The sequence below is a fragment of the Tiliqua scincoides genome, chromosome 9 (genome assembly GCF_035046505.1).
Source record: "Tiliqua scincoides isolate rTilSci1 chromosome 9, rTilSci1.hap2, whole genome shotgun sequence".
NCBI classification, from domain to species: Eukaryota; Metazoa; Chordata; class Lepidosauria; order Squamata; family Scincidae; genus Tiliqua; species Tiliqua scincoides.
The window spans coordinates 20,507,625-20,529,240 of record NC_089829.1 but is presented as its reverse complement, the minus strand read 5'-3'; the positions used below and the strand labels follow the sequence as shown (position 1 = coordinate 20,529,240).

Sequence of the window (21,616 nt, the reverse complement as noted above, 5' to 3'; positions counted from 1 at the left end):
ATAATTATTTTTCTGTATGTTGTTTGCATTGAATGTATTGTAATATATTATTTTGAAAATTATGAAGAGACCTTAATGCTGCTTGTCTTTCCAGTACAGTTTATCTGGTAGCCCACAGGAGGCCAACTTGTGGGTTACATGCCAGGCAGTGCTGGTTGTGGCACCCATAGACAGGTTTTGGAAAGTTTGTTGGCTGAAGAGGACTTCAGCCAACAAACTTTCAAAAGGTTGTTCAAGAGAACTTCTTGAACTCTCAGTTTAATTTTTACTTCACTGGCCTCATATGTTTGTGCTTATTCACCGCTTATTTTAACTGTTTCTTATTATTTGGTTATTACTGCATTACTGCTCTGTCTTTTATAAGCTTCTTTGACGACCTACGTGAAGAGTGTAAATCTAGTAAATTGCCTGTTCTTTGTGGTTGATCAGTTGCACACTTGCCCCAAAGGTTGACCCCGCTGCAATTGCTCACAGAAGGTTGAGGATATGCATGTCCTCTGCATTTCTGCCTTAGTGTGGCTGCTTTACAGCTTACTGGATTATGTGAAACATCTGCAGGAAGTCCCCATTCTTAAAAGCTGTTTTGTCCTTCGTATCCATTGTTGATTTTGTGCCAGGTAGCACTAGCTATACGTGGGTGGGCTTGACTGACAGTTGCCCTGCCAGTCAATTAAGTTCCCATTGGGTTTGCCAATTCCCACTTGCCCATCTACCCTGCTGCTGTGTCAGTTTTAATGGCCTTTCTGAAAGGTATGTGTTGACTCCTTGGTGCTCTGCTCCTTCTGTAGCTGGAGCCTCTCAGGTCAAGTGGAATAAGAAAAACGCCAACTGCTTGGCTACCAGCCATGATGGGGATGTACGCATTTGGGACAAACGGGTGAGTCCATGTTGCCCTCTCTTCTCCACCCTTCTCTAATGAGCCTAGTGAGCACTCATCACCCTCACTCCTCAGAGGCTCCTGAGCTGTTCACGCAGGCTCTGCGGAGGCTCATCCCATCCATGTTGCCCAAAATTGAATGGAACTCCCATTTTGGGATGAATCATGATGTGGTTTGTTTGATTGCCATTGTTGTGAAAGTTCTTTTAGCTCCTTCCTCATATAATTCCCAGGGGGCTGATAGCCGAGAAGTAGCCAAAAACTTTCTGAATCTAAATTTAGCCACAGGAATATTTAGCTCTATATCATGGTTCAGCTGAGTTAGACCCCCAAGCAGCCAAGCTTTGGCACCTTCAGGGTTACTGCAAGGGACTAGAGGCAGGACTGTAGAGCTTGGGTAAGAGGTCAAATGCCAAGACGCAGAGGGGTCAGAGGTAGACGATGTAGTCCAATGCAGGCAGGCGGTTGGCTGCTGAGAGGCAGATATAGAGGGGAAGGGAGCAGGAGCTTGCAAAGGGAAGACTTGGGGAGTCTGCAGAGCAACCAAGCTGACTGATGAGTTGCTCAGGCTGGGGAACAAAGCCTGCAGTAACTGTTATATTAAGGTCACAAGAATCCCATCGCCTTCCCTTACCATTGTCTGAGCTGGCAAGCTGCAGTATGCTTTCCAGCCATTATCAGGGTGGTGTTAGAGAGCAGAAAGAATCAGGCCACAGTTCCCCCCAACTCTGAGCTGCCTTGTTTGTGCAGAGAGTGTGGTCCCTGGTTCTTCTGGGCTGTTTTCTTCCTCTTGTGGAGCACATGTGCAAAAGTGCATACATGAGCTGAAGCTTCTTCTGCTGTGTAGAACTTGTTGCATGCCCAGCTGCTTCTGCTTTTCCAGCTGGCCTTGTGATTCCAGTGTCCTTTAATCCTCAGTTGTGGCCCCAGACTTGTTGAACCTAAGCAACTCTCCAGTTCTAAGCTAGGACAGTGATTTTCAAATTGTATTCGGGGACTGTCCTGGAATTTCTCCAAAGCTCGTGGTGGACATCCTCCCTTGAAAGAAGATGTTAGCACCACTAGTGATTTTCTTCTGCAATGAGAACTTGAGTGTGACCTATAAAACACCTGCATTGCTCCTATATGGGTGAGTTCTGTAGGTCATACTCAAGTTCACTTATGGCAGTTGGGAAGTGCAGCAAGCTTTCTCAGTGCCTCACATATATGCCCTAGAACAGTAGTTCTCAAACTTTTTAGAGGCCCTAGAGGCTGCTGCCTGATTTATAAATGTCAAGTGGTTTGGCATTTGCAAATGCCCCGATTTATAAATACCCAAGCTATAATGGTGATTGGGCAGCAGTGTTCCTGCCCCCCAAGTAGCAGCTTGTTTAACCCTTGATGCACATAGCCTAATTTGCCTTGTTAATTTCACAACCCACCCCAGACTGGGTCATGAGCCACTGGTGTGTCCCGAACCCATGGTTTGAGAACCACTGCCCTAGAATGTTTTGCAGTGCCTCAGGGGTTAATGAAGAATGGCTTCCCTAAAGGTAGATGGTTTGAAAACCATTGGTCTAGTATATTGGACACCAACTGGAATTGCTGAAGCCTCATGTAGAAAGCTTCAAGCGGTGCCTCTCCTTGCAGAAACCCAGCACTGCAATGGAGTACCTGGCAGCACATCTCTCTAAAATCCACGGCTTGGATTGGCACCCAGACAACGAGAACATTTTGGCCACGTCCAGTCAGGACAACTCTGTCAGGGTAGGTATGTGGGCTGGGTTGGATTTCTGGGCTCTTAGCAGCATCCTGCCCATCAGTGTGCTGCAGTTGAAGATCAATGGAGTCTAGCGTTGTATGTTCAGACTGCATGAACAGCTTCCTGATTTTGGGAATAGGGGGTGACCTGGTGAAAATGGCATTCACATGCTCCAGGGTCACCATTTCCTGTGCTCCAAGCCTGGGTGCCACATTATTTAACGCAACTGCACAGAAACAACCTCAAACATAGTTGTGATAGTTTTGAGCAGAGATACTGCTCAAAAGTTGCTCATGTCTGCCTTTGGGAGTCTCACCTGAGCAAATGTTAGCTCTGCCTTTGTTTTAGTGTTGCTTTCTTTAACATATAACTTGCCCTTCCATCCATACAGAAAGCTCAGTCATGAGGAAAACAAGAATGCTATAAAATAAATCCTGCAAATTAAAATACCCTCATGCATCATCAACTTCTAAACACCCTTCTAAATTAAATTGTTTTGCTAACAAGGGAGCCTGGGTAACAGAAATTCCCATGAGCCCCCAAATAACTGGGGTCGGCTCCAAATGCAACGGTACCATCTACTGCAGCATCCACAAACTGTCAGATTCTGGGAGCTCTGTCCATATTGTAACCTTACGTTGTACCATGATCTCCCAGGGAGTGTCTGTATTGCTGTTATTAAGTATCCTGCCTCTGAGCCAGACTGTTTGTCTTTCTTGTTGAAGTTCTGGGATTACCGACAGCCCCGGAAATACCTCAACATTCTGGCCTGTCAGGTGCCAGTCTGGAAAGCACGGTATACGGTAAGGACAAAGCCTTCTTTGGAAAATTGGTGGGTTAAGGGGATAGTTGGAGGGTGTGATTGTGGTGATGTTTTGGTTGCTTGGAGGCAGGGGTGGGATAAGGGGTAGTTGCTGGCCAATTTCTGATGGATCAACCGGGTGCTGCTGGTTGCAGGTTTCTTACAAAGAATGCTGGACTAGACAGACTGATCCAGGAAGGCACCTTTTAGTATCTTCTGCCAGAGTACATTCCCAGGATAACTTGACACAGATTAGTCATGCCTTGACTGTTAAGAGATCCTGAGTGTGCAGTTTTGCTTTGTAAAGTTAGAACTAAGGGCTGTCACTGCACGGAATAAATTTTCATCAACTAATTGTATGATTTTAAGAAAATTAAATCTTCATAAATTGGCAGCCTTCTCTTGCTTCCAGCCTTTCAGCAATGGACTGGTGACAGTAATGGTGCCCCAACTGCGGCGGGAGAACAGCCTCCTCCTCTGGAATGTCTTTGACCTGAACACACCAGTACACACCTTCGTAGGCCATGATGATGTGGTGTTAGAATTCCAGTGGCGGAAGCAGAAGGAAGGTACATGAAGGACTGCGCTTCCCATAGCGTCCTCCCTGCATAAATTGACTGCCTGATCTGCAAAGCATAGAGCTTAAGGCCCCTCCAGGCTCTCTTCTGCTTCACTTGCAACATTCACACTTCAGTACCTCTCTTAGTGGGGAAGCTCTGTGTCAAGGAATGGAACTTTGGAGCTTTCTGCAGCTCTTCGTCCTTTCCTCGTGATGGAGCAACGTACACGATGCAGCAAAAGCATATTTGCATAATTTATTCTGACTGCAGCATTTGCATATTATCATGTACAGTCCATGCAATACTTGTCAGGCAATGGTGTGCAAGCATTGTTTTTTGTCTTGTTGGCAAAAAGCAGAATTCAGGTACAGCACACTGGGGAGCTCTGCGTCCCAAGAATCAGGATTAAGTCACAGTTCTTACATTCCAGAATTCCCCTTCCCTTTTGCCACAAGTTGGTTTAAGTGGACCCATTTAAACTCTAATCTGAAATGTGTCTCCTCATCTCCTTTTTCAGGTTCAAAGGACTACCAGCTGGCTACCTGGTCTCGAGATCAAACTCTAAGAATGTGGCGGGTTGATAGCCAGCTGCAGCGGGTAGGTTTGAGCACTGACTGAGTCTTTCCTTCTGCATCCTGTTTACAAGTTGTGGTTTTAGATGTTTAGCAAATTGCTGCTGTTGGATTGGCCAGTCTCACGCCCTGGTTCACCTCTTGTTGTGTGTCTGCAAAAGCTCCCAAGTTCTCCAGACAGGGCTAGGAAGGATCCCTGTTTAAAACCCAGAGAGCTTCTGCCTTTTACTGCAGAGTTTGCTGAACTAGGTGGACCAGAGATCTAACTTAATGTAAGGTAGTTTCATGTGTTTAGTAGAAGCTCATTGTCCGCTCTCTGCTCAGAAAATGTTCAGGGAAGACCATTGTGCAGTGTCCTTGTTTGCTGTCTTCCATTATCCTGCTGTTTGTGCAATTAGGAAGCCTGAAGCCCAATCCTATCCGGTTTTCCAGTGCTAGAGCAGCTGTGCCAGTGGGGCATACACTGTATCCAGTGGAGTGGAGGCAGTCACAGAGGCCTCCTCAAGATATGGGAACATTTGTTCCCTTTCTTTGGGGCTGCGTTGTGGCTGCACTGGTGCTGGATAATTGGATAGGATTGGGCCCTGAATCTGGCCTACATCTCTGCCTACACTGGCCTACATCTCTGCCAGTGTTTCCTATTGTTGTTATTATTAAAGAATGTTTATATACTGCTTTTCAACAAAACAGTTCACAAAGTGGTTTACAGACAAAATCAAATGGACAAAATCAAATACTGTAATGGTTTCTGGTGGCAACAAAGAGCTCACAGTCTAAAAAGATGCGGAAAAACACCAGCAAACAGCCACTAGAAAAATCACTGTGCTGGGATGAAAAGGGACAGTTACTCTCCCTCTGCTAAATACAAGAGGAGCACCACTTGAAAAAGTGCCTCTTTGCCCAGTTAACTTTTTCTCTAAGAATTAGCACAGCTTCATGGATCCCTCCCATACTGTGCAGTGACCTGGCAGTGCCTTCCCAGCAATGTAATGTCATTGCCAACTTCTGGGTTAACCAAGCTCCAAGCTGCACAGCTCTCAGCTGAGAGCTGCACAGCTATGCACCTAAGGGGAATGCTGGTCTCTGCCTTGCTGCATCTCCAAATCCAGAACTGAGAAGCAGTTTTCCCTGTGACTATGATAAAGGACTGTCATTCTACCTGATGATGCTTCTTGCACCCTGTTGACGATATCATGTCCTCCTACTGTCCTTCCTCAAAGCCAGCTTTTCTCAGAATGGGGTGTACAAGTGTTTGGCGTAGGTGGGCGCTTGTCATTTTTCTCATTTTTATTGATAATAACCTCAGAAAGAGGGAAGGCTCAGGTTTTTTCCCAACTGTGATGACCTTGTTGGGATTGCTGCAAGGTTGAAATGAGGGCATTCAAGGGCCTTGACTGCTGTGAGTCTAGCTGGACTCACAGTGCATTTGGCAGAGGGAGTACATAAGAGCCAAGGAGAGAAGTGGCATGAAGTTTTTAAGGCTGGGTGGTCATGGTATGCGGATCAGGGAGAGCCAGATCTTATGGGAGGAAGGTATTGCAAAGCCAGGAGGCAGGACAGAAGTCTGCCCTTCCCTCCAGCTTGTGGGCTTCCCAGGGGCAGCTGGTTGCTCACTGTGGAAAACAGGATGTTGGGCTAAATAAACCTGTGACCTGATCCAGCTGATCTTTTCTCATGTGTACCCAGTGAGGTCTTTAGGTTGTGGGGGGTGGACACAATTTCATAGGAGCTCAGCAGTGCAACAATTCTCTGTTGTGTCTTGTGTGTAGTCTTCATCTCCCAACCCTGATGGTGCTTGCTTTGCATTTCTACATTTCCTGCCTCTTGTTCCAGCTATGCTCCAATGACCTCCTGGATGGGGTGGAGGAGCTCATCGATGGAATTTCGCTCCTGCCAGAACCAGACAAGGTTCTGCCTGTTCAGGACACTGAGCCACAACAAAACTCCAACCAAGGAGATGAGGAAGGTGAGACAGAATGTGCGGACCATGCCTGGAAGAGTCTGGAAATTCTTCCTCTTTTGTGATGGAGGCTTTTTCAGAGCAGGAAAGAAGAGATCAATCCTTATTCAAAATCCAGATCAGTAGATTGACTTGGCTCCATTTGTTACGTGATCCACTAAGAGTGCCCTCCTCCTACCCCTACTTCATCCCCATCCTACCAGTGCACCACTCTCTGGCTGTTTGGGTGCTGGGGCTTTTTTTGTGGATGATTGCCCTATCACTCTGAGAGGTAGAATCCTGCTTCATGAGAGTTTTCATATTTAGAGTGTAGAATGCTACTGCTAAGCTGTCCTTTAGGAGGAGGAAACAGCTGAAAGCTGCTTCTCATTTTGGGTATGACAGTTCCCTTGCCAGGGCAAGCTGGAGTAGGATGTTGCTGGAAGCAGCCCACCTTTATTTCCTTTAAAAAAAAGTCATTCTAATTATTTGCGTCCCATCTCTCAGCTGTGGTTTCCAAACCAGCTCACAACAAACATTAAGCCATTTCTATCCAATGTTGTGTATATGTAACAGGGATCAAATTTGTACACCTGTGGGCTGGGCAGAAATGGGTTAAACAGCAATATTCTCATAATAAACAACCCAAGCAGGTTTTTGAGCCAATGTGGTGTTGTGTTTATGATGTTGGACTAGGATCAATGAGAACCTTATTCAAATTCTTATTCTTCCTCAGCCACAAAGCTCGCTGGATAATCTTGAACAAGTCTTTAGTTGAGCCAGTCTCTATCATTTGTCCAGTCTCTGCTGGGCAGCCTGACCTACCTCTGCTGTTTCCCAGATTTTAAGAATAGGAATCCTGGTTCAGCAGAATTCTCTCTCAAAGTGCCCCATTTGTAAGGAAAGATAGCTATCAAAAGCACACTTAAGATGCAAGTAATGCTTTGCAAAACAATTGCTGTTTATTTCAAGGCAATTTGCATGACTACAAGAAGGCAGAAGGCATAATCATCATTCAGAAGTACAAGGTCATCCAGATCACAGTGTTGAACTGAAATGCTATGGTGCAGTATTCCAAATTCCCCAACATGATGGTTCTCTGCAGAACTCCAGTTTCCCCTGGCATATCCTGATAGACTGCAATGATGATACCTCCAAAGATATCATTCATTCATTCTGAATATGGAAGAGGAAGGCTTGCCTAACTTATATTTAATGGTGGTCCTGGAGTCCATCCCTTCAACCAGTTAGATGTAATGGGGGTGTTTTCATAGTATGATGACACTTGGAACATGAAAAGGTTTTCTCCTTGATGACATTAATCCAGGTACAGGTCAGAATGCTACTGTAACTGGTAACTCATTAAAAGAAACATGTGAGGCTCTTGTATATTTTGCCTGTTTGTTTGGCTGGAACACATAGCATGCATTAGTACAGGGAAGCTTCACAGGTATATAATAGAGGAAGGGTGATATTGAGATGTAGGGAGGAGGAAATTCTGGTCCTCAGGGAAACAGTAGCTATGAAAGAAGAGACCTGGCTATGAAGGACCTATACGAGTCCTTGGAAGAAGGGCTGTATATACAGATGGGGCCTCAGTATCCTCAGGGGATCCATTTTCAGACCTCCTGCAGATACTGAAAATCGCAGATAATCAAATCTGTTATCTTTGGCTCCTTATGCCTTCCGAAGCCCTGGAGGGCTTCCCCAAGAACATAAAAACAGCCCCACTGGATCAGGCCATAGGCCCATCTAGTCCAGCTTCCTGTATCTCACATCGGCCCACCAAATGCCCCAGGGAGCACACCAGATAACAAGAGACCTGCATCATGGTGCCCTCCCTTGCATCTGGCATTCTGACATAGCCCATTTCTAAAATCAGGAGGTTGCACACCCACATCATGGCTTGTAACCCGTAATGGATTTTTTCTCCAGAAACTTGTCCAATCCCCTTTTAAAGGCGTCCAGGCCAGACACCATCACCACATCCTGTGGTAAGGAGTTCCACAGACCAACCACATGCTGAGTAAAGAAATAATTTCTTTTGTCTGTTCTAACTCTCCCAACACTCAATTTTAGTGGATGTCCCCTGGTTCTGGTGTTATGTGAGAGTGTAAAGAGCATCTCTCTATCCACTTTATCCTTCCCATGCATAATTTTGTATGTCTCAATCATGTCCCCCCTCAGGCGTCTCTTTTCTAGACTGAAGAGGCCCAAGCGTCTTAGCCTTTCCTCATAGGGAAGATGCCCCAGCCCAGTAATCATCTTAGTCACTCTCTTTTGCACCTTTTCCATTTCCACTATTGCCTGGAGCTCAGAATGCCATATATGGCATAAACACTTATGGTTCCCCTCCCTTTGGGAAACTGGAAGTAGTGTTTTTTTCACCTGGAAAGGCTATTCTGAACATTACAACTGAGATGAAAACTGCAATAACATTTATGTATTGTATTGTGTGTAACCAATAGCCGGTGCTTCCTCTGAGGAGGTTGGGGTGGTGTACAAGGTTATTCTCCTTTTATTTTCACAACAACTTGTGAGGTGTAGGTTAGGCTGAAAGAGAGCTACCTACTCAAGTCACCCCATGAAATGGAACACTGAATCCATTCAAAGCCTGGGTGAGATGCAGCATCTTCAGCTGGTACTTGCATGCTATGAAAGAACTGGCCAAATGAGTGGACAGGGAGCTTCAAAGGTCCTAACACTAGTTATCATCTCCAAGAAATTAGGTGTGATTTTTTTTTGTCCTTTTCAGTGCAGATTCAGGCTCTTTCTAAATTGTGTAATTGGTTTATTTAAAATTTATTGTTTTCTTTCTGAAGATTCTGTTAAAACTCTTGTTCAATCTCCTAGGTCATGTAGCCCTGATTATAGGAATAACCTTTATCTTCCTTACTTAATCTTTCTTATGATTAATGATTAATCTTCCTTAATCATTTTAAGTGGACAAATATACATGTGTTTTTTTCTGCAGCTCCTCTCATTTTTCATGCTCATAAATATTGATGCTTCCTCATTTCTTTATACTAACTTTCTTTCTTTTCCCATGTCCAATTTGAAATGCCACTATGTACTTTTTAGAGCCTGTATTTCATTGTTCTGCTCTTTGTTCTGTTTCTACTTCTTCAATAATTCTGCTATTCTAATAATGTACTCTCAAGACAAGACCGAGAATTTTATTTCCTGTTCACTGCATTCAAGCTTCTTCTTTGGCAGCATCCTCTTAGTGGAATGTACTGCCTCCAGACATCCATATGATCAGATTCTCCCATGGTTTAACAAGCACCTTAAGACATATTTGTTCTCCAAGGCCTTCCTGAATGTGCTGTGATTTTAGTGTAATACCTTTTGGGCTTTCTTCCTCCATTGTCATTCCTTACCCCTCTTTTTCTTTGTTTAGATTTTAAACTTGTGTGCAGGAATTTGTCACTGTTTGATGCCTGTTCAATGCCTTGTTTTTTCAGTGCTTAAGAAATAATTGCTGTATTTACTGTGCTACTTGTGGTTGTAGGTTTGCCTAGACTTGAAAATGGGCCCATTGTCCCATGCTACCAACCCCATACTTGGGGTTGTCTTTAGTCTGTTGTACTTGCTTTGTTGCTGTCCTTCTTCAGTTTGAGGAGGGACTGCATGTACGCAGGCCCCTCCCAATGTGCAGGCCCCTCCCACTGTCATTCCAATGCCTGCTTGAGTGTTCTTTTCTCTCCCTGGCAGCCTTAAAGGAAGACTCCCAGAACAGCCTCCTGGTGGGGAAAAAACTGGACCAACTGGGGCTGCCCCAAACGTTACAACAAGAATTCTCTCTGATCAACGTGCAGATCCGAAACGTCAACATGGAGGTGAGGGGCGAGCATTTTCTTCCCTTTGACCTGCCAGTGGCTGAAAGCTTGGAATTTGTATGTCTTGCAGTCTTTTTTCTTTTGGGAGCATCTCTTCCCACTTGCCCCCACAACTGCTTTCCTTAGAATCTGTCTCTCCTGTGTGCAGGGGAGATTGCCATTGGCAGGCTGCACCTGTAATCCATTGATTACTTCTTGTCTTAAAGGTTCAGCATCCTCTGAGGGAAACCTGGCAGCTAAGCAGGTGCAGTCAGTCCAGGCTCCCTGTCTTGCGGCATTCAATTGCAGTCTTATTACAGATACTTCATACAACCCTCCAGTGAATTTACTTTTTAAGATATTATTTTTTCAAATGTGTTTGAAGCAGTGTGCAAAAATCCAAAGTATGAATAGAACCCCTTTTACGTAAGAACCCCCAAACAAAGAATAGAACCCCTTTTACGTAAGCTTTAAGGCAAGGATGCTTTCTCTTTATTCTGAATCGCTTTATTATAAGTTCCCCGTAAATCAGTAATAATCGATAATGAAGACTTAGGTCTCATGTGCTCCTGTTAGACCTGCCTTATCAGTGCCTGGATGTTGAAAGACCACCTGGGAACCTCGGGCCACACTGTGTACTCTGGGGGAAGAGGATGATGCCAGGGCAGTAACTTGCTAAAGACTCTCATAATGTTGTTGTTCTGTGCCTGGCTTTGACAGATGGATGCTGTGAATCGTAGCTGCACTGTCTCGGTGCACTGCAGCAACCACAGAGTCAAGATGCTGGTGATGTTCCCCGCACAGTATCCCAACAATGCTGCCCCCTCCTTCCAGTTTGTAAATCAGACAACCATCCCCTCCACCATGAAGGCCAAGCTGCTGAAGGTGGGTCTGGGTCCTGGGCCTGAGCTGCTTTCCAGTTGGGGTGATATCGCAGACGGCTGGGGAGGGTCTCTTCCATGACTGGCTTATCAAAGGGTTGACCTGTTCTTTGGGAGGGGTCTGTGCTGTTCTATTCTGGCTCCCTGGGTGATGAGTCCCTGATTCTTGTGGAAGAGTCTAGAGAAGTTGGGGTGAGCATTATTTAAACCAGATCTTGGGCCTCTTGCAGATCTTGAAAGACACATCTATGCAGAAAGTGAAACGAAACCAGTGCTGCCTGGAGCCCTGTCTTCGTCAGCTGGTGTCCTGTCTGGAGTCTGTTGTGGTAGGAAATGGGTGCTCCCTCTGCACTGGTGTCGCGGCATGTGACAATGGTGCTGCAGTCGCTTCTGCCTTAGGCTAGTTATTTTCATTTACTATATTTGAATCCCATCCTCCCTCCCTGGGAAGTCCAAATGGCATTTAATAGCATCATAACAGCCCTATGAGAGAAGTCAGGCCTGGGATAATAATTTGCTTGAGACCTCCCAGTGAGTCGCATGGAGATTTCAGCCTGGTTGAAATCCCAGATGATCATTCACTTACATTGTAGCTTTCCTTGCAATCCATTTTTAGCAATGTAATGCTGTAAACCAGGGGACTCCAAACTATGGCCCATGGACCACATCTGGACCACTACAAGATTTATCTGGCCCTCAGCAACTTGTTTTTTTTAAATTTTTGTCAGCGTTTTTGCTAATGTTTGATATTTTTACTCATTATATATCGTTCCTCGGTTTAAACACAGTATTGCTTCTCTGTAATTGTCACATTTCCCTTTTGTTCTGAATCATATCATCCTGATTGCAAAACAGACCCAAGTAAAACATATTCATTCATTTATAAATCTGATTTTTTTTGGCCCATGAAAATGTGTCAAATATACAATGTAGCCCTCGTACTGAAAAGTTTGGAGATCCCTGCTATAAACCAAGAGTGCAAAAAATACATGGCACAGAGGCACAAAAATCCAGGCACTTTATAAACTTGTCTCTGGCTGACTATGAAGCGCGGAGACCTCCTCTGGCTAATTCCTCCTATTTGGGCACCAAATGCTCTTTGATTATGGAAGAGCAGTCTTTGGGGACTATCTTCCCAAAACGGAAGCAACAAGTGCAACAGCAGATTTGTGTTTCTCCCTTTCAGATCTTGGAGGCAGTTCTCCTCTGCCTCTATTCAGATTGTTTCTGTGTTGTGTGTATGTTGTTTTTAACACCTAAAAATTGAATGGGCCTTGGTTTTGTACATTGCTTGCCATGCAGGCCTTGTTTTTGAAGTCTTGTGGATACAGCTATTGCTTGTACCTGTATCCTTCCAACCAAAGAAGAGGAGGCGAGTGTTGGATGCTTCCCCTCAAAAGGCATCCAAGCAGAACTCTTGGCCTCCTATTCTTTCCTCTAGACCAGTGTTTCCCAACCTGGGGCACGTGTACCCCCTGGGGTACTTGCCAGGACCTTTAGGGGTACTTGAAAAAGAATTGAATAATGGCAGAAAAGGGTGGATCTATATTAGAATACCTTGCAGGGCTGGTAAGGCGGGAAGGAAGGCAGCTAGCTGGCTGCAAAAGCCCCACCAACTGCTAGTTTTTGGTCATCAAATTGTGTATTATCATATATGGACCAGTAGTTGTAAACATGTAAATTTAAAATAACAGTAACTATATTCATTACAAACATCTTGCTAATATGGGAGGTACAATTTATGGAAATGGGCTACCAAGGGGTATGCAAGAAACATTGGGAACCATTGCTCTAGATCACCAGAGTCTCAGACCTAGACTCTATGGCAGTTTTAGGCTGACTTTGAGAGATGTTTAAGAAGACAACCCTGTCCATCCTGCAGGCCTGCATAACATGCTTGCGGCCATTTGTGTGGGGCTCTTGCCACTGGAATCCTGAAGCCAATTGTGCAAGCGAGGTGCTCGCAGCATGCAGTTCTGTTTGTGTTGATATTTCAGAACCAAGAGGACAGCTCCTCCAGCAACCCATACGGGCTCCAAAGCTCTGTCACACCACCGTTACCAACTTTTCCCAGGGTCTCCAATGCCTACGGCTCCTATCAGGATTCCAACATCCCATTCCCACGCACCTCTGGAGCCAGGTTCTGTGGGGCAGGTTGGTTGAATCTCAGCTGCGAGGCCCAGAGGAGCAGAGCAGAAAGGTGGCTTGAATATGTCAGTTTCCATTAAGACATGTGTGCACATGTGCTACTCATTGCAAGTGCAAGCCTTCCTCTTCCTTTTCTTCAGTTATGCAGCAAACTGTTGGGAGGGCACTGTTGGCAGGGAGTTAAAAAAAACCTTCTTTATTAGGGAGAGGTGGGAGATGGTAGAAAGAATTTATTGTCTTGTTTTTAAAAAATTGTTTTAATTTCAATTTATTTTTATTGTTTTAAAAATTATTCTGTTGTGTTTATTGTATTTTATTGATTGTATCTTTTGTTATTATGTTAATTGCCTGTGGCACCTTAATTTTAAGGGGAAAGATGGGTATAAATTTTTTAAAAAATAAAACTATTTGAATGAGTTATGAATCATATGACCACTAGGAGGTGCATTTATGTAAGGGAGAATGACAGCAACCTCTTATGTCTTCTGTGTACGCATAGAGGTGTTTGCTTCCAATGAGTAAGATAGGATTATGCCTAAGATTTACTGAACCCAATAGGTTTGCTTCTAAAATAAATAACACCATTTTCAAACACATCTATGCATTACTAATGTTACATGTTCTCCAACATCTTATAAAAATTTGAATTTAAAAACGATGGATAAATCCTCACTCCATGGTAACTCCATTTGTTTGCATAGACAGGTGGAGGTAGACTGTAGCCTCTGACCATCTGAGTCAGGCACTGCTTTCCCTCCCCTCTTACTGCTTTGGGTTTTGGGCAGGTGTAAGAATGTGATCAAGCTTGGCTCTCTCTGTGGCCATAGGCCGAATGGAAGATGGTGTGTACTCTGTGCTTGATTTTTAATTTAACTAAAGAAAACCGAACTCTGTGCCAGAGTATTCAAAATTGAGCACAAGTGATACTAGTCAGGTTTGTGCATAATTAATTTTCTGCCTGCAAGTAATGAGGAGAGAAAGGTATAGCATGGGCCTGAAAGTTCATTGCCCAGCACTTGAATACCTTGATTGTGCACACCTCCAGCTCATGCAGTTTCTCCAGACATTGGCCACACACTTTGGAGCCTCCCTCTGCAGCCATAACAACTTTTCAAAATAGACATGAAAGCTGCAATTCCCAGGATGCTGAATTCTTCACCCAATACAATTTCCTATGCTTTTCTTGCTCCCCATCCACTTTGTATTTGGGCACAACTACAGAATTGCCACGTACATTTGGCCTTAACTAACAGTTGCCTCTCCATGTGATCAACCGCTGTAAGCTGGCCATCCCTGAATGATTGTTCATCTGTAAGTAGTAGATAGTTCTACAGGTGGTGCCAGTCTCTGCTTGAAAGGTGACTTTTTTCTTCACTGTGGCATCTCTTCTCTCTTCAGGGTACTTGGTGTACTTCACAAGGCCTATCACAATGCACCGGGCAGTCTCGCCTACAGAACCAACACCTCGGTAAGTACATGGTTTGTGTTTATTGTTTTGTTTGTTTCAACTTTGCCTTTTTGGCCCTGAAAAGGGCCACCTCATTGAAGGAATAGGGCTTAGAACAGCAATTTTCAACTGGTGTGCCAGCAAAGGTCTGCAGGTGTGCCACGGTAGTTTGGAACCCAGTGGTTGAAAATTACTGAAAAACTCTTCTGGGTTCTGCAGCTGTTTCTAGGGCAACTGTCAATGGAGGAAGAGGGACAGATAATTCTACAGACAGTTGCCCTAGAAACAGAGCCGCAGAACCTGGAAGAGTCTCTCAGAAGTGACATAACAGGAGGCAGAGACCACAGAGAAGACCATGGAGGTCAGTGTGCTGTGAAAATTCCTGGCTTGGAACAATGGTATTCAACTTGTCCAAGCTCAGATCTTCCAATGCAAGGCCCAACTTTGAGAGCGCTGTAGGCAAGAGTGGGCACGTGCTGACATGCTGACGGTCCCAGAAGTGAGGATCTTGGACAGCAGGCTGAGAAAGGACCCCTGCCTTGGAGAGCTGCCCTTGGTCAAAAGTAGACAGCTCTGGGTTAGGTGAACCAGTGATTTGACACTGTGTAAGGCAGTTTCATGTGATACCCAGCATGCAGCATCTGTGACGAAGATACATTCTGTGCAGGGTCTGTTAGAAAAGGGATTGAAAATGATGTCTGTAGGAATCTGTGGTGCAACTACATCAGGAATACTGCATACAATTCAGATCGTTCCATCTCAGAAAGGATATTGCAGAGCTAGAAAGGTACAGAAGGGTTCAGTGAGTGTGATTATGGAGCAGGAGTGCCTTTCTCACCAGGAAAGGCTACATCTTTGAGGTCTTTTTAGTTTAGAGAAAGTGGGACGAAGGGAGGACCTTACTGAAGCTTATGAAGTTTGTATGGTGTGGAGAAAGTGATTAGAGAGTGAGTTTTCTCTCTTTCATGACTAGAACCAGGTAGGAAGGGTGCTCCAGCTTAGGGAAGTTGGAGGCTAACCAAGGGGAGTAGTGCTCAGTATACCCCTTCTTGCTCTCTGTTTCTCTATTGGGTGAACAATTAAATTAGGAGAAAGTTTGGTAGATATATCCCCTGCAATCATCCTAGGCCAAGCAAACCAGGCATTGGGGAGCTGTCTGGGGAAAATCTTCCCTCCCAAGAGAGCACACAATCCAGTGGTTCTATTAAAACCAAATCTCAGTAGTGTCTATGAGTGATCAGACATGATGATCCACTGAATGAACAATGAACATTGACTAGACAGGAAAGGAGTTATTATAAATCCAGTTTAGAAAGAAAGGAGAGAGAGAGAGAGAGAGAGAGAGAGAAGCTAGTGAGGGATTCTGGAAGTCCAGTTTTCAAGAACGTGCTTCTTGCATTTAGATCCTTGTCTGCACTCTCAGCCTACCACAGTGGCCTTATCACTCCCATGAAGATCCGTACAGAGACTTCTGGCAACCTGCGCTTGTATGGTGGGAGCCCCACACGCAGCGAGAAGGAGCAGGTCTCCATCAGTTCCTTCTACTACAAGGAGAGGGTAAGCCTCTGGTCAATGGACCTTCCCCACTGTCTTCAGGCATGTTTGACCCTTTATTAAAGCCTGTCAGCATTGCTGAAGTCCTGAGGGTGTGCATTTGTAATAGAGGGGTCAGAGGTCTGATCAGGTCTGGTCCATCCATGAAGCTGATTGAGGATGCACACTTCCAGCCACCACCTTCACTCCTTGGATTTGGGAAGGAAGAAAGGATTGGAGGGAAGTGGTGGGCTAGAATTTTCTGAAATAGCTCTTTGAATACTGCTGTGGGGTGGAGGAGTCGGGCCAACTGAGAAGGTTGCCTCAGGTGGCAGACTGACAGGAAGGGGCCTTCCCCATTCAGCAATGCTATAGCCCGCCATTCTCCTCTCCTTCACGCTTTCTCTTCTGCTCTGTTCCCTTTTTCTTTTTCAAATCCAGGGAGCAGGAGGAGGAACAATGGCAGAGACAGCAGTTAGCATGGCATTGGGTAAGGGGGTGTTGTATTTGTCATACTGTCAGATTTCAGGAAGTCTTGGACGGTGGGTTTGAAAACCATACTGATGCCCCTCCATTTGAATGCTCTTGACTTTAGATGCTTCTTTCTCTTAAGTTAGAAAACTGACTCCAGCATTGTCTCTTGTTGCTGGAAAAAGGGTTTCTTATCTTGGATTGAGGACACCACCAACTGGTAACTTCTGTTGCTTCCAAACTGCTTGGCGCAAGTGTCAGACCAAATCCTTGTTCTGCAGAACCAACTACTGCCCTGTAACTCTCCTTGACAGCAGTGTGGACTGATGTGCAACCAATGTGGACTATACAGCACATCCAGCAGGCTTCCTGCGCAAGCATGGGTTGCACTGGAGTATTTTTGGGAGCTTGGGAAGCTGCCAGCTGGGCAGAGCCTTCTGTCTTAGATAGCAGGCGTCTGTAAACTCTGCTCATATCAAAGGCTATGGTGCTGTCATTTCCACCCAGCCTACCCACAGGAGCCCAAAGAGCTTGGTCGGTTGACATGCTAAGTGCCCCTCTTTGACTTGGATGTTGAGATATCCTTGGGCAGTCCTTGAAGTGTGCAAGCATGCGACATTGCTCCCAGACCATGATCATTATTTTTTCTTGTTTGGAAGAGCTGCAGAGTTCTTATTTAATAAAGCCCCTTGGCACAACAACCTGCTTTTTTATTTCCTATAAGAGAGCAAAACAGTTCCCCATGCTCACACCCTCCCCAGTCATGTACTGCAGCCCAAGAAAGTCAGTTGGAGGCCAAGCCTAAATTTCACTAAACTGAATGAAACCAGTAGTCAGGAGTGCTACATGTGAAAGCTGATGCACTTCAAGTTAGACTTGTTTGCATTGGCCACAGGCAACAATGGACCATACTTGAGACCTGCCCAAAGTTGGTAAGGAAGGGTAAGAACATAAGAACAGCCCCACTGGATCAGGCCATAGGCCCATCTAGTCCAGCTTCCTGTATCTCACAGCGGCCCACCAAATGCCCCAGGGAGCACACCAGATAACAAGAGACCTCATCCTGGTGCTCTCCCCTACATCTGGCATTCTGACTTAACCCATTCCTAAAATCAGGAGGTTGCGCATACACATCATGGCTTGTACCCCATAATGGATTTTTCCTCCAGAAACTCGTCCAATCCCCTTTTAAAGGCGTCTAGGCTAGACGCCAGCACCACATCCTGTGGCAAGGAGTTCCACAGACCGACCATGCGCTGAGTAAAGAAATATTTTCTTTTGTCTGTCCTAACCCACCCAACACTCAATTTTAGTGGATGTCCCCTGGTTCTGGTATTATGTGAGAGTGTAAAGAGCATCTCCCTATCCACTCTGTCCATCCCCTGCATAATTTTGTATGTCTCAATCATGTCCCCCCTCAAGCGTCTCTTTTCTAGGCTGAAGAGGCCCAAACGCCGTAGCCTTTCCTCATAAGGAAGGTGCCCCAGCCCCGTAATCATCTTAGTCGCTCTCTTTTGCACCTTTTCCATTTCCACTATGTCTTTTTTGAGATGCGGCGACCAGAACTGGACACAATACTCCAGGTGTGGCCTTACCATAGATTTGTACAACGGCATTATAATACTAACCGTTTTGTTCTCAATACCCTTCCTAATGATCCCAAGCATAGAATTGGCCTTCTTCACTGCCGCCGCACATTGGGTCAACACTTTCATCGACCTGTCCACCACCACCCCAAGATCTCTCTCCTGATCTGTCACAGACAGCTCAGAACCCATCAGCCTATATCTAAAGTTTTGATTTTTTGCCCCAATGTGCATGACTTTACACTTACTGACATTGAAGCGCATCTGCCATTTTGCTGCCCATTCTGCCAGTCTGGAGAGATCCTTCTGGAGCTCCTCACAATCACTTCTGGTCTTTACCACTCGGAAAAGTTTGGTGTAGTCTGCAAACTTAGCCACCTCACTGCTCAACCCTGTCTCCAGGTCATTTATGAAGAGGTTGAAAAGCACCGGTCCCAGGACAGATCCTTGGGGCACACCGCTTTTCACCTCTCTCCATTGTGAAAATTGCCCATTGACACCCACTCTCTGCTTCCTGGCCTCCAACCGGTTCTCAATCCACGAGAGGACCTGTCCTCTAATTCCCTGACTGTGGAGTTTTTTCAGTAGCCTTTGGTGAGGGACCGTGTCAAACGCCTTCTGAAAGTCCAGATATATAATGTCCACGGGTTCTCCCGCATCCACATGCCTGTTGACCTTTTCAAAGAATTCTATAAGGTTTGTGAGGTAGTGACAATTCCCACCTTTGCAAAACCTGGCACAAGACAAAGATGCCCCTGGTTTGGCATTCACAAGCTTGGGCCACCCAGGTGTGAAACAGAGAAGACGGTTCCTAGAAGACTTTCTCAGGGTGTTCATTTTGGGAAGGCATGTTTTCTACCCAAATTATAATTAGACTTGCCTATTTTAGAAGCAGGCAGGGATTGCAACAGGCAATTGGTGTTTGCCTGGCAGGTCTGACTCCCAGATTGGTTTTAAAATTGCCCTGGCAAAATGTTAAACCAGCAAGGTTCTCCCAGGGCTGTTACTCTGAGCAGTTTTCTGTGTTCCTGGGTCAGTGTTTTATCATCTGACCGGACTCATGAGAAGAGTCTGGTAAGAAGGCCTTGCAAGAAGGCTCTTCTGTCACTGACACCGAGAAACCAACTACACAAGCTCCACCTCAAATCTGCAGTCATCCTCATAAGGGGCCTTAGGAGATTAGGAGGCCTAAGCCTGTGTCAGATATTTTTGCACCAGGAACTGAGCAACTGCTGGGCTTGAGTTCCAGTGTCCTCAGCAGATGCTGCCAGTATCCAGCCATTCAGTCACTTGATGGAGAGTCCATAGTGCCTTTCAGGAACATGCCCTAAAGAATTGTAGAGTGCAAGGGCTGGAACATCATCTATTTCAGAACTCTACATTCAGCCACCTGCTTAATATATCTGATTGTTGTCTTGCATGTTCAAGAAACTGATCCAGATGATTCATTCTGTTTTTTGCAGTCAGTGAAGTGGCCCCGAATACTTTTTGTGTGTGTGTTCTGTTCTTTCTCATGCCTGGAATAAGCCTTTCTATTCCAGACGCTTTGGAGGCATGATGCAGTTTGGAAAGGAGGAGGGCACAGGTTCTTGGTTCGGGAAGGTGGAAATAGTGGAGGATGGAATTAGAAAGTCTGTCCCTTTTTCTCCAGGGGCTCAGCTAGGGCCAAAAGAGCATCTCAGACCACAGTGACAGATCAGAAGTCTCAGATTTACGAATGGTTCCACTCTAGTCATTCTACAGAATGTGGGGGTCATATTCCAGGCTCCTCTGCTTGAGACCACAAGTTGATTATATATATATATATATTTGAGCAAGTGAAAGGATCCCTGCATATAGTCACAATAGTGTTTTAGGGAGAAAAGAATGTGAAATAATGTTTGCTTGTTTGTGTGAGGGGAGCACTCAAAAATAGGAACCTTGGTTTTTTATGTAGCATGGGGCACTTCAGAATGCCCCACTACTTAATGTATAGATTGACTCTGAGAACTGCGCTACATGTTTTGATATTCCTGTGAAAGCAACTTGGATCTGCCTGGTAAGAGTCTTGACAGGCAGAAAAAGTGGAGGAAATTGCAGGCAAACACACAAAGAAGAAGGAACCGTTGGTCTTGTTTCGCCACCTGTTCCTTTTTACTTTCGTTCAGTGGTTAACTGTCCCTGCATCTCTCCACCCAAACTCCCCAGAAATGTTAACCATAAAGGAAAGAGAGAATGGTGTAGAAACTTGTAGCCAAGTTTACACACACTGGGAGCTATAACTGACACCAGCTCCCTGATGAACATCCCTGCATGACACACATGCTTGTGGCAGCCACACCTTTCTGTATGTGCACACAAAATAGCAGCCTGTTGTGCATATCTAAAAAATGTGGTGCACAATACCACCTTCATCATTGGGGGCTCTCCAGCAGAGCAAAGGTAATGAAGCACTGAGGCTACTCCTTGACTGTGGTTATTGTGCAAAACATGAAGGGGTGACTTCCCTTTCCCAGGCTGCTTTGTCTGAGTGGACCCAAATGATGCTAAATGGTTCTGACCTCAGAGTCATGGTCATCACTGGTTTGAACTTTAGAGGTTGCCATTTGGGAGCTAGAACCAAGGACTTGCATGAAGAGGCTTGGAGCCAGCTGGGGACCTCCTCCAAAACCTCAGACCTCAGTCTCCGCCTGGCAGTTTGGGGAAGCAGCCTCCGGTGCCTACTGGTTTATTTCTTGGAGCAACTGCAAAAAGTGGTGGAGTGCAAGGTTCACAGGGTTCCGCCCCTGGCATGGCAGTTAAGCGGAAGACCTCTGCCTGCATTCTGGAAAAGCCACAACAAGGGCAGACACTATTGGCTGGCTCTTTTGATATGCCTCAGCTTCCTGTCCTTGCCTCAATGACAATGGGTTGCACAGACCCCCATCTGCTGCTGTGGCTGTGACGGGAGGGGTATTTCTCACTGGACTGTAGCTTTAATCTGCCCTGTGTGGTGTTGAACTGCAGCACAGTGCCCCCTGGTTCCCTCAGCTGTGTGTGTTCTTTTTTTCCTCTTCTCATTCTCTCCACGGCTCTCTTTCTTCCCTCCTCCTCCTGGGCGTAACGTTCTCATGCGCAGATGTCTCCGTGCTCTGCCAGACGGCGTTGGTCCATACAAGTGATTAACGACTTCCCGGTACTGTGCGCTCTGTTACTGCTGCCCTTGACTAACTCTGTCCTCTGCCCTTGGGCCCAAGAATAACCTACCACCTGTCTGGCTTTG

General features: G+C 45.5%; 1 protein-coding gene across 5 annotated transcripts in view; it reads left to right on the top strand.

The window, feature by feature from the left end:
- The window catches only part of WDR59 (WD repeat domain 59), a 63,838-nt gene that overhangs the window by 20,171 nt on the left and 22,051 nt on the right, over positions 1-21,616 (top strand). For 3 of the 5 annotated variants that reach the window (XM_066637624.1, XM_066637623.1, XM_066637625.1), the window contains exons 7-18: positions 789-877; positions 2,507-2,623; positions 3,344-3,421; positions 3,833-3,989; positions 4,498-4,577; positions 6,386-6,518; positions 10,206-10,330; positions 11,030-11,194; positions 11,421-11,516; positions 13,188-13,344; positions 14,737-14,806; positions 16,189-16,342. In XM_066637624.1, coding sequence (XP_066493721.1) covers positions 789-877; positions 2,507-2,623; positions 3,344-3,421; positions 3,833-3,989; positions 4,498-4,577; positions 6,386-6,518; positions 10,206-10,330; positions 11,030-11,194; positions 11,421-11,516; positions 13,188-13,344; positions 14,737-14,806; positions 16,189-16,342 — 1,421 coding nt within the window. The remainder of the gene's footprint in view (positions 1-788; positions 878-2,506; positions 2,624-3,343; positions 3,422-3,832; positions 3,990-4,497; positions 4,578-6,385; positions 6,519-10,205; positions 10,331-11,029; positions 11,195-11,420; positions 11,517-13,187; positions 13,345-14,736; positions 14,807-16,188; positions 16,343-21,616) is intronic. The other 2 variants (XR_010794900.1, XM_066637626.1) reach the window with 1 other exon arrangement.